At 42.0% G+C, this 12,386-nt stretch overlaps 1 protein-coding gene across 7 annotated transcripts in view; it reads right to left on the reverse strand.

Annotated features, from left to right (window-relative positions):
• The window catches only part of App (amyloid beta precursor protein), a 215,778-nt gene that overhangs the window by 49,516 nt on the left and 153,876 nt on the right, over positions 1-12,386 (reverse strand). For all 7 annotated transcript variants that reach the window (XM_029470476.1, XM_029470473.1, XM_029470475.1 and 4 more), the window contains 2 exons: positions 10,737-10,865; positions 9,107-9,206 (listed from right to left, as the gene is read on the reverse strand). In XM_029470476.1, coding sequence (XP_029326336.1) covers positions 9,107-9,206; positions 10,737-10,865 — 229 coding nt within the window. The remainder of the gene's footprint in view (positions 1-9,106; positions 9,207-10,736; positions 10,866-12,386) is intronic.

Below are 12,386 nucleotides of genomic sequence, written 5' to 3' on the forward strand. Positions count from 1 at the left end.
TATGGAAGTGTAAGCTGAATAAACCCTTTCCTCCCCAACTTGCTTCTTGGTCATGATGTTTGTGCAGGAATAGAAACCCTGACTAAGACAAATTGGTACCAGCATAGTGGCATACTCCTGTAAAAACCTGACCATGTTTTGGGAGGACTGTGGAAGGACTTTGGAACTTTGGGCTAGAAGATCCATCCATTCATTGTTAAGAGCTCTGTCAGATGTTGTGTAGGAGCTTGGAAGATAATGTTGAGAACAGTGTAGAAGATGGAAGCCTGGCTTGTGAAATTCCAGAGGGAAGATTAAAGACTCTTTTTCAGGGCCATTGCTATTTTGATTGTGAAGATTCTGTGGTTCTGGTTAGCTGGGGCTGAAGAATCAGCTGTGATCAACAAGATATCAGAACTACTAAAGCAAAACCTTTGTATTACTGGGACTATTGACTATTGATTCTGGTTATCTGGAGCTAAGAACCTAGCTGTAATTAAGAAGAGACCAGCATGACTGAGGTGACATCTCCTGGGAAGTGTGTTCTGAGAGCACAGAGGCTGTGTTCCAGAGATAGCCAAGGCTGTACCTTGTGCTGTGGCTGGACTTGGTAATTTGTAAGAGTTACCCAGGTGGTACTGGTTTTGAAGGCATGAAGGGGTCATGTAGAGCAGCTGAGGCTCAGCACTGTGAGAGGCCATGGAAGGCCATTGGTGAAGGTGCAACCTCAGTTGCAATTGATGGTTCCGGACTGAAGGGGTCATGCAAAGGAGTTGAGGCTTGGTACCATGAGAGCCTATAAGAGGCTATTGTTGAAGCCAAGTTACAATGGAAGACAGCAGTGTTTTTGGAGGTGCCAGTACCATGAGATGACCACCAAGAACAGCAGCAGCAGTGGAGTACAGGCAGCTGGAGCCTAGAAGACAAGCTGTGTGCTACAAAGGAAAGGACTTGAGAAGTGACCCAAGCCTTTGGAGGAGCCCAGAAGATCATGAATGGATCCCAGAATTTTTGTTTTTGATTGTGACTGTGCCCTGATGTTTTTCCCTCTTGAAGGAAGTTTTTTCCCACAGTTAAGAGACTTTTAATTGTAAAAAGTCTTTGGATTTTAAAAGATATTGGATCTTTGAAAGGGATTGAACTTTTAATATGTAAAGACTGTGGGACTTTTAAAGTTGTTTAGATCTTGGGGATGAATAAGAAACTAAGGGTTGAGGCTTACTAGTGATGTGTTTCTCTGTTGAGTTGACAAGGGGTCAATTGTATTGGCTAGTTTTGTGTCAACTTGAAACAGCTGGAGTTATCACAGAGAAAGGAGCTTCAGTTGAGGAAATGCCTCCACAAGATCCAGCTGCAAGGAATTTTCTCAATTAGTGATCAAGGGGGAAGGTCCCCTTGTGGGTGCTGCCATCTCTGGGCTGGTAGTCTTCGGTTCTATAAGAGAGCAGGCTGAGCAAGCCAGAAGAGGCAAGCCAGTAAAGAACATCCCTCCATAGCTCCTGCTTCGTGACCTGCTTGAGTTCTAGTCCTGACTTCCTTTGGTGATGAACAGCAGTATGGAAGTGTAAGCCGAATAAACCCTTTCCTCCCCAACTTGCTTCTTGGTCATGATGTTTGTGCAGGAATAGAAACAATGACTAAGAACCCCTCTTTCAATTGTCCTTATCAGATATCTTGTCTTAGCAATACAAACCCATACCTCTTAAACAGTCCTGAGAAAAACATAACAATTGAAGTAGAAATTCAAAAGTAACTAGAACGTTCAAAGCAATCTTAAAACAATAACAACAATGACCACCACCAAAAAATCCAAAAGTACAGAACCCATACCTGCCAATCTCAAAGCTTAACCACAAAGTCACAGTAATCAAAGTAGTGTAGAAGGATGGACCAAAGAATAGGCAGGAAATTGAGGGTATAGAAGTCTACAGTCAACAGAATTTGCACACGGTACAATGTCTTTTAGTTAGGAAGAACCTCTTCTTCATCACATGGTACGTATCTGTAAACTGAGACCCTTAACTAGTTAGTGCCCCATACAAAATGAATCTAATCAGAATTCAAGTGGCTTTGTCTATCTATTACACCAACCAAAGAAAACACATGATGGGACTCATGGCTCCAGCTTCATATGTAGCAGAGGATGGCCTAGTCGGTCATCAATGGGAGAAGAGGCCCTTGGTCCCGTGTAGGTTCTATTCCCTAGTATAGGGGAATGCCAGGGCCAGGAAGTGGGAGTGGGTGGGTTCGGGAGCAGGGGGAGGTAGACTTATTTTCAGAGGGGAAACTAGGAAATGGAATAACATTTGAAATGTAAATAAAGAAAATATCTAATAAAAAATAAGCAAAAATTAAAAAACCCACCAAAGCACCCATTGAATGGGCAAAACATTTGCAAATTGTGTATGTGATAAGTTAGTGTCTAGAATATACAAAGAACTCACACAACTCAACCGTAATAATAAAAAAGCAAAGAAACCAATTAAAGTGGTTCAAGGATTTGAGAAGATAACAATTTTTCAGGAAAAAAAAAAAAAAAAAGAGCTCCGTAGTGAGTCAGCACAACGTGGATGACTTTTAATTCAGCTGAGGACTGTCAGCATCCACGAACAGCACAGGAACACAGCTCCATGCACTGTGTTGGATTCTAGGTTTTAGTGTCAACAATTTGCCTTTCTGGTTAGATGGTGGAGACTGATTGGTTAAAAATAAAAGCCAAACCAATAAAAACACCAAGCCTACACATTTGTTCTTGGACAGTGTACTTTCTGGGTGTTGCTAGTGCAGACTGGCTTCCCCACTATTGGGCACTGGAAATATCTATGTGAGAATAATGCAAGAGGGATGTTTGACACATTCATGTGACCTTATCAGTGACTTCAACAGATCTTCCTAAAGACATATAATCTATTGATCTAATTTAACTCCCGAGTCAGATAATGTAACTTATACTATATGATAGCCAGGAATGTATATAAAGAATAGCACTTGGCAGTTTGGGCGAGTTTATCTGTTAAAGGCCTCTTCCCCACTTTGTAAAGACCGGCTGGGACTCTGAGGAGGCTCATTTCCTAACCTCTCTGTCTGGGGACGTGTCAACCCAGTCTCACTCTGTCAGAAAACTGGGCATACCATCTAATTTTGTGGCGGTTCATTTGAAGGCTACTATCTTCTGCTGTGGATTTTTGCACTAGCTCAGACATTTTCATGCGTGGAACTAGGGGCTTTATTTTGAAAAAAAAATCAAAAAACAAAAATATTGTCTTTTTCAGGGGGAGTCAAAGATACCCATTTAAATAAGGGTGGCAACAAGCAAGGCAAACACTCAGTTAATGATACTGGGAACAACAGATTGGCTTTGAGACTATAATGAAGTCAACAAAGGAAGGTCCTCATGTCTGTCTGTGATATGAACACATGTTGTTTTCGAGTGCCTAATTCAGCTGTAAAGTCTACATGTGAGTAGCAGTCACTTTTATTAAAAATCAAGTAAGAACAGAATAAATTAAATAGTGCCTCTGTCTTATTTACTAACAATTTTATTGTCTCTATCTCTCTGGTTCCCTCACTCTCAACAAGCCAGTGTGTCTAGCTAGGCAGCCAGGTTGGTCTCGAACTCCATCTCCCGGGGCGTCACACACACTCTCTCTCTCACTAATGCTCTCTCTTAACTGACAAGTACCCACGGGATGGTAAATAATTCTCAGGCAGTACTAACTTCTATTTTGTCAGACTGAGAAGGGTTGTAAATATTCTACTTTAAACCCAATTTGGATTTGTAACCAGCCCCCACATAGGCACAGACAACAGAGACACTGTCCCTGAAATAGACATGCTGGATTTTTTTTTCCTGGAGGCTGGACATTTTTATCAAGAGGCCACAGTGAAATTGTAATAAAAAGCAAAGTTGTAACAACAGTAAGCACTCTTTCATGAAAGTGGCTTTCTTGTCTCCTTGGTACATCATTCAATACCAGCCCCACTAACCACAGATTTACCCAGTCACCTGTCTTTCTGGTTTATAGTATTTCACTTTTTTATTAATTTAAATGCTAAAAGAAAAAAAAAACAGTGTGGAAACAATTAGAGCTGCCTTCCTCCTTCCTTCCTTCTGTTTAACTCATAAATTGGTCAGAATAGCCTTGTGTGAGAAAGACATCTCGGAATGAAATGCTGCTACAGTTTTACAGCCTTGAGGTGGCTGCTATCTGAAGAATCTTGAGGGACAATGATTAAAAAAAAATTCCTCAATGCCAGAACCAATTTAGCAAGGACTTAAGGGACTTAAGGGAAATTACAAGGGACAAAAACATCTAATTGCTTAGAATGGCAAGTTGGCCAAATCAGGATTGAGCTGAAGAGCTGTGGGGACTGAAGTGATGACCAGTTACACGGGCAGGAACTCTGAGCAGCCTCATTTCGTCAGATCAGTAACTCAGTCATCACTGAATTGAACACCACATTCCTAGACAGGATTTAGAAGATGTTAGGCAATGTCTCCTCTTTATCAACATTTCTTACAACCTTTCTGAACAAGAAAGCTTCATAATTTACATGCAAAACCTTTTAAAAAGAAAATAGTAGCTAGTATGTGTGCTTTGGAGTTTGTGAATAATAATTTAAGCTGAACTAAAAATTGCAAGATGATAAAAGGTCAGCCTTTTGTAAAAAGAACTAACAGCAGTTTAGAAAATACTTAGGAGAACCAAATCAGATGCATGGTTAATCAACCAATCAACCAACCATGTGACTGTGTAAACTCTGCAGATGACCACAGGACACAGCGTCAAGGCTGCGACGCACAACCTCCTTAGACAGTGTTAAAAAGGGTTCTGGGAAGTCTGCTTTCTTCTTTACTTTGCTGCCACTGCCCGATGACATCATTCTGTTGAGTAGATCAACCATAACAGCTTTAGGGAACATTGTCACAGCAGAAAGGGAGGTACTTCGTGCAATGGGTATGGGAGGGGTCAAGGAAGGAGCTTAGCATGGAGGTTTGGGGATTATCAAGAAACAGATCATCTCATAATGTAAGGGACAGCTACCTCAAAGCGTGACGGTTTGCCTCATTCCTAGACTACAGCAACGGAAACCTCTAAAGCACACTTAGGCTGTACGCTAGAACCACAGTCAAAGACCATGGATGGCTGCAGAGCTCAGTGGGTTGGACATTACTGTGATAGAAACATAGAAATTAACACAAGCTAGAGTATGGCCTCCCAGGTTTAAACCCTATGTGTAGACACTAAGGTTAAAGAGAAGAGAACTCACTGTGCAAGACAATGGGTGCCAGAGAGAACACAGATGTGGGATTCAGGCAGACCCTGGCTTCAGTGTCAGTTTTATCCCTCCACTATCATCCTAAGTGGCCTCTCTAGGATCCAGTTTCTTCAATCATGAGCTGGATATACTGCCACAGAATTCTTTACCATTGATATTAGCCCATATGCTGCCTTTGTGCAAAATACAAGAAAACCTTGCTGAAAGTGGACACACACAATCTCTGAGGGACTGGCTCTTTGAAGGGCTTTAGAGTGACTGAGGGCCCTGACTCCTCCCCTAGACCTCCTGCTCCTTCTATATGCGATGGTCCAGTACTCCAAGGTGACCTTTCATAATATACCTAGACACTGATGTCATGGGCAGACCCGTCTCAGTTCATGAAACCATTGCTTCCTGCTCTGTCCTCTTAGGTTATCAGTTAAGACTTTACAGAGGTGCTGAGGCTTACAGTTGGATCCTGAGGGATGTGACTTTCCAAGGACAGGAGACCTGTCCTGCTCAGGCCATCCAGAGGGAGAATTTGGGTGAGACGGCCAATGTGAGGTAAAGGCTCAGATATTCAGCCGGAAGTTCGTGAGACCATGGGAGCAGGACAAGGTCAAATGTGTGGTTCCAGAGTCTACCAAAGCTGGTTCTCACACTGTGGGTTGTGACCCCATTGCGGGGGTTGCATATCAGATATCCTGCATATCAGATACTTACATTATAATTCATAATATTAAATTACAGTTATGAAATAGGAACAAAATAATTATATGGTTGGGGGGGGGTCACCATAATATCAGGAACTGTATTAAAGGGTCACCGCATCAGGAAGGTTGAAAAGGACTGGTCCAGAGTCTCTCAGGCACACAAGATGCTGGATAATGGAAGGCCACATGTGTGTGGTTACTAGAACTACAGATTTGGGATTTACTAGAGCTAGCTGTAGCCTAACCAGATGGGCTGCGTCAGGGAAGCACAATGGGGTAACATGATCAGGGCCAGGATTCCCTGGCAACATGATTCCTAGTCAGTATGGTTGGTTTATTTATTCTTTCTTGCAGGCTTGATTCCAGTCCCCACCTCCACCCACACAGAATAACCTCTGTAGCTAAGGCCCCCTTCTCACCCATTTTGGCCTATAATAGAGATTTAAGGTTGGAAGCATAATTCACTGAGAGAGATACACCTGTGTCACTGAAGAAAAACTGATACTGGCAGATCCTCAGCCTAAAACCCTTTACTCAGGAAGCAACCGTGAGTGTTATGCAGTAGAATGCTGCATTCTTTCCAAGCTGTAGACTGTATTGAACTTATCCTAGTTGAGGTACACAAAGGCGCCAACGTTTATGCAAAACACATCAGTATCTCTAGATTTCCCATCTCACCCTTCTGCCAACTGAATTTTGGCTTTTTCCTTATCTGTACTGAACTGATTCAAACCTAGAGTTTGATAACTTAGGGAAAAATGGTGGGCGAAGGGAATCCACAGACGACTGTTTCTACTGTAAGGAGCCAATCGGAAGGACTCTATGAGGTTCTTCTTCGCATTGGATAACAACAAACAAATCACACTTTCATTACGGAATACTTCAAATATGAACAAAAGTAAAGAGATTAAAATATAAAGGATTTTGTAAGCAGCACACAGAGCTGATTTTGGGGTTGTCTGCATGGATGCGATTGAGAGTTTTATTGGCTATTCATTTGCTTGTTTGGATCACAGTTCTCCAGGAAGCCTACTAAGGACAACCAAGGAAGCCCGTTGTCCCTGAAGAACTCGTACCTCCAGCTTTTGTCAGGAGCTTAAAGGGCACACAGGCCTGTAGTGGTCAGGCTGTAATGTGTTCATTACAGCAAGTGGTTTTTCCTACGTAACATCCAGGATTCCAAGTGAAAGATCTTAGAAAGCTTTTCTGTAATTATGTGGTCTCCAGTATATGTAGAATGACAGGACTCTTGTGTGTGTGTGTGTGTGTGTGTGTGTGTGTGCACGAAGGCTGATAGGCTGATGTTGGAATGGCTTCTTCTCCTTATCAACTGACACAGGTGCAGTAGCGCTGGCCATCAAGCAGCTGCGATCCACCTACTTTTGCCCCCACAGTAGGGTTACAGGCACATGTCATCATGACTGACATTTTATTTTTTAAATGTTGGTGCGAGGGATCTTAATCCAGGTCTTCTAACCGTCCAGTAAGCACTTTACTCACTGAGCCATCCCTCCAGTCCTAGTTGTTACGTAATTGTTCCTGATCTACCCCCATGGCAGTTTCTTGCTTTATTGAAAGAAAGAACAGAAACCCAAGTGTGATTCTAGTTAACCATCTCTTGGTCACTGAGATTTTAAGTTACTGGGTGGTCCCATTCTTGGGTATTTTGCAGCACTGAGGGATTTGGGTCGCCATCTGTCCGACTCACTTGTGGCTAATATTTAGAGGAGCACAATGCCAAATGAGAAGCTCTACTAAGAGAAAATTAGAATCCAGAGAGTGCCAACTGTAATTAGCGGGTTTAGGTACAGTCCCTTTCTAATGGCTTATTGTTCTATCGTTTGATATTGTTAACGCTACCTTAATGTAAGTCACACAGGATAAGAGGGTGAAGCTAACCACAAAGCACACTCATTTAATGCACAGATCTAGAAATTTTAACTTCAATTCAGTAAGATTATGAGTTATGTTTTGAATTTTTCTCCCTTGTGGAGATCTGTTTTCATTTATATACATTTATTTTATTTTTATCTATCTTTTCCTTGAGATAGGTTTCACTGTGTATCCTAGACTGGACTTGAACTCACTCCGTAGTACCAGCTGGACTTGAACTTGAAGCAATTCCCTGTTTGAGCCTCACAAGCGCCACAATTATAGGCATGGATTACTGTACCCAGTTCTTGACTTCTTATATAGAGGACTTATTACTGATCTCTGTCTTCCAAACATAACTGAAACGTGCAGTCAAAAGAAATTTAAGGAAGGGAGAAACAAATGGGGAATTGAGCTCTCCATACACAGGGTAGGCTAGAACTACTGTGCTTAGTTATAAAGTAGAGAAGCCTAGTGAGTATCTACCTACAAGACTGGATAAATTAGAATATCACCATTGACATGGGATTCAACAACTGATTCACTGCTTGAAGACTTCAAGGTCTTCTCTGTACCAGGTTACATCTTTAGGCCTCACAGGCATTGAAAGTTAAGAGCTGAAGCAGCAGCCAAGGCGAGCTTCACTGTAAGAAGCGATTTGGGGCTAGAGAGAGGGCGGAATGGGCGAGATTGCCTGCTGTGTAAACGAGAGGAGCTATGCTTCAACCCTCAGCATCCATGTATAAGCCTGTGGCCCCGGAATCCCAGCACCATTAAGGGCAGAGACAGGGAAATCATGGGGCTTTGCTGGCCACCACCCAAGCTCTAGGTTCAGATAGCGACTGTTTCATGGGAACGGGGTGAGAGAGCAGAACACCTGGTGGTATCTTCCAACACCTGGTATCTTCCAACACCTGGTATCTTCCAACACCTGGTATCTTCCAACACCTGGTATCTTCCAACACCTGGTATCTTCNGGTATCTTCCAACACCTGGTATCTTCCAACACCTGGTATCTTCCAACACCTGGTATCTTCCAACACCTGGTATCTTCCAACACCTGGTATCTTCCTTCCCCTGGCTGCCATGTGCACTGAAGGATTTTAGACTCATTCACACACATGTGCGAACCCCCCCCCTTCCCTCCACCAACCCACAAAATGTACTGTACAGCGCGTAGGCACCTGCGCACGGGTGACAGACACAGAAGACTCTCAGCCCTGATGTGTCCTGGGGGTAAGCCTATCTCTCGGAGAACATCTGAAGGACAGCTCACTTACCGACTTCATCTTGAATCTCCTCAGCCACCGCAGGGACATTGTAGAGCAGGGACAGAGACTGGTTCATGCGCTCGTAGATCACACGGAGATGTGTCATAACCTGTTAGAAAATGGCACCTCCACGTGAACAATCCCTGCTAAGGAAACAGTGACAAAGACCATGCCCAACACACACACACACACAGCTGGAACACTAAAGATTTTTTTGTTTCTTTGCCTCTTTTTTATTCTCTCATTCCTCAATATTTACCAGTAGCCTGCATGCTTGTAACAGTCGATTTCAACGACCACATCATTCACCACACTCCGACCACCAAAGCTTCCTAAATACCCTCTTCCCTACAGAAATACCTTTGAAGATTTTTTAATACATAGGAATATTTTGATTTGATTGGCTATTTTGTACGGAAGGCAAACGCAATGTTTAGTTTTATTTCATTCGAGAAAATCTAAAATCTTATATTTCTGGAGGCAGACCCTAGGTTTTCAACCTCTGGGAATGAGAAAGCAGAAAATAATTACAAATCTTCATCTAGACTCTAGCAACCCTTAAACATGGCAGTTACAATGGAGTTTGCCAGGACAGGGCATAGTTTACTGATTGGAGTATACAGCTTTCTGTTTACTGAGTTATCATTTTCACCATTTTGGTGACTTTATTCTTTATTTTTTGTTTATTTATGTATGTATGTGTGCATGTATGAATATTTGCGTGTTTAGCTGAACATGTGGATGCACACGCGAGTGGGAGTGGGTAGAGGCTTGAGGCTCACACTGAGAATCTTCTTCTTCTGCTTTGCACCTTGTTCACTGAGGCAGAGCCTCTCAGACGGACCCAGAGCCCACTAATATGACTATGTTAGCTAACCACCTTGTTCCACAGACCCCAACTGAGCTTTCTCAGTGCTAGAATTACTGGTGGGTTACCACACCCAGTGGCATCCAAACTCTGGTCCCACTTTTTCAACTGTGAGCCACTTCCCAGAGCTGGTGGCTAGCATTAAATGATGAATGACTACCTGGTGGCTAGCTTTAAAAGATGAATGGATAGCATTAAAAGTTTTGGCTGCTCTCGACACTTCAGAATTTATATTCCATATTCCTGGGGAAACTTCGAAAATGCCAAGGCACACATTACTAAAACACCCTTCCTTTTGTAAAAGAGTCACCTTATTTATGTATGTGTATATGTATGTGTGCTTGTGTGCACTCAGATATTTGTGCAGGAACCAGAGGAAGCCAGAAGATGGTGTCATATCCCCTGAACCTAGAGTTTTAAGTGGTGGTGAAATGTGGGGGCTGGGTACTAACTTCAGGTCCTCAGCAAGAAGAGCAAGCACTCTTAACTGGTGAGTCATCTCTCTTGTTTCTCACCTCTTTGAGACAGCATCTCTCTCAAGTAGCCCAGCTGGCCTTGAACTATCAATCCTTCTGCCTCCATCTGTTAAGCCTTGTAGAACTGCGTGTCCTGAAGATTAGCTTTTAGAGTTTCAGACATTAAAGAATTCTTGCCAAAGAGATACAATACCCTCACCATAGGAGCTCTGGAGGGAGGTAAATACCTTCCCACCAACTGAGGAAGCCACAACTGGACTGTAAGTTGCAGAAGGTTCCCCAAGTCAGGGCTTACCTGGGACCGGATCTGAGCAGCTTTCTTGGGGTCCACCATGCGCACATGTTCAAAATGCTTTAGGGTGTGCTGTCTGTCTTTCTGCTCTGCACGGACGTACTTCTTCAGCATGTTGAACACATGATGAGGCTGTGAGGAAAACCGCAAGAACATGGGTTTCAAGTGTGAGCAAAACATCACTTCTTCCTCTAGCACTGAGTTCAAGGGTCCCATGATGTGTGCACTGCAAGGGAATTCTCCCAATTCTTCATAAATGGATACCCAGATTGTTTTTCCTTTTTACGAATTATATTCATGTTTAGTATTTCTGACACTGCCCTAAATCAGCACGTTCTTTCTAAATAGCTGCTTTCTGCTGTAGAGGGAGAATAAACTTTGGATTTCTCAGTTTTCAGTAAGATCCTTCTATTTAACCACAGAAGTATTCATGGAGTGTTCATGAGATTACATTACCATGTTTGTGCACAGCCCCAAGACCAGAATTAGTGTTTCCCAAATAATCCCTTCATTAGTAACTTACAGTGGTGCAATAATCAAAATAAGAAAATAACAGACAATCTAACTACTATTCAACTGTTGGGCCAGGAATACCTGATAAGCTCTATGAAACATTATCTTTCCCCAGAACAAAGGCCCTCATTAAACTGTAGTTATGTTACTTTGAAATAATTTAATTAAGCTCTTTTCAAACAATCAGATGCTAAAACTCCCAGAAACAATTAAGTTTCTTCTTAGGTGCTTCTTCGGTGTGTTTTTATTCCTAACTGGTTCTACTTCAATTTATTCTGGTTTTACATGAAGACATTTTAAAAAAAGGATTTAAGTTTCCTTTGTCTCGAGCAGTTCTGCTGCTGTTGGTATCCTGCCTAGGATTTCAGACGATGATGCACAAGGGTATACATCCTTCACGAAGACATGTCAGGAATGTTTAGACAAATACAGCTATTAAATAATGTGTGTTCAACACCTAGAGAAACAGTTGGATGGTATGGAGTTTATTACCAGAAACTATGTATGTTAAGTACATATGCATGCCTATATGCATATATGAACCAGTATATGTGCTATGTACATGTTTGCACATGTGAGTGTATATATGGAGTAAATAGGAGGGTGGATTACAGTATTCTTATTATACTATATATAATGTATAGTATATTATTATCATATATTATTATATATATTATATAATGCTTCAAGGTTATATGCAGTGACATATATATTATATAACATGGTAATGTGATATATATCAAATTAGCATGTTTTGTGCACAGCCCCAAAATATACACTGTGTATTATAATTTGTATATATATGTATATACATATTTATTTATTATGCATATATATAACTTTGAGGCATTCTCCTGGCAATTCTAATTGGAATCTGGTGCCCTTTCTCTGTTCTACCTTGAATTGCTGTGCAAAACCCAGTAGTTGCATTCAGTATACTCCGTTATTATGCTAGATCCCTCTCTTCAATGTGACAGCCACAGGTCCAGATTAGATCTCACTTCCTGTCTATCAGGAGCTCCATCAGGAGCTCCAATCCATGGTGCCCAACCCGGCATTGGTGCTCTGTACTTGAAATATGCAGGCTACAGGCCACGTTCCTGTGCCTTAGAATACAAACAGAGCCACACACAATCGAAA

This window comes from Mus caroli, chromosome 16, assembly GCF_900094665.2.
Source record: "Mus caroli chromosome 16, CAROLI_EIJ_v1.1, whole genome shotgun sequence".
Lineage (NCBI taxonomy): Eukaryota > Metazoa > Chordata > Mammalia > Rodentia > Muridae > Mus > Mus caroli.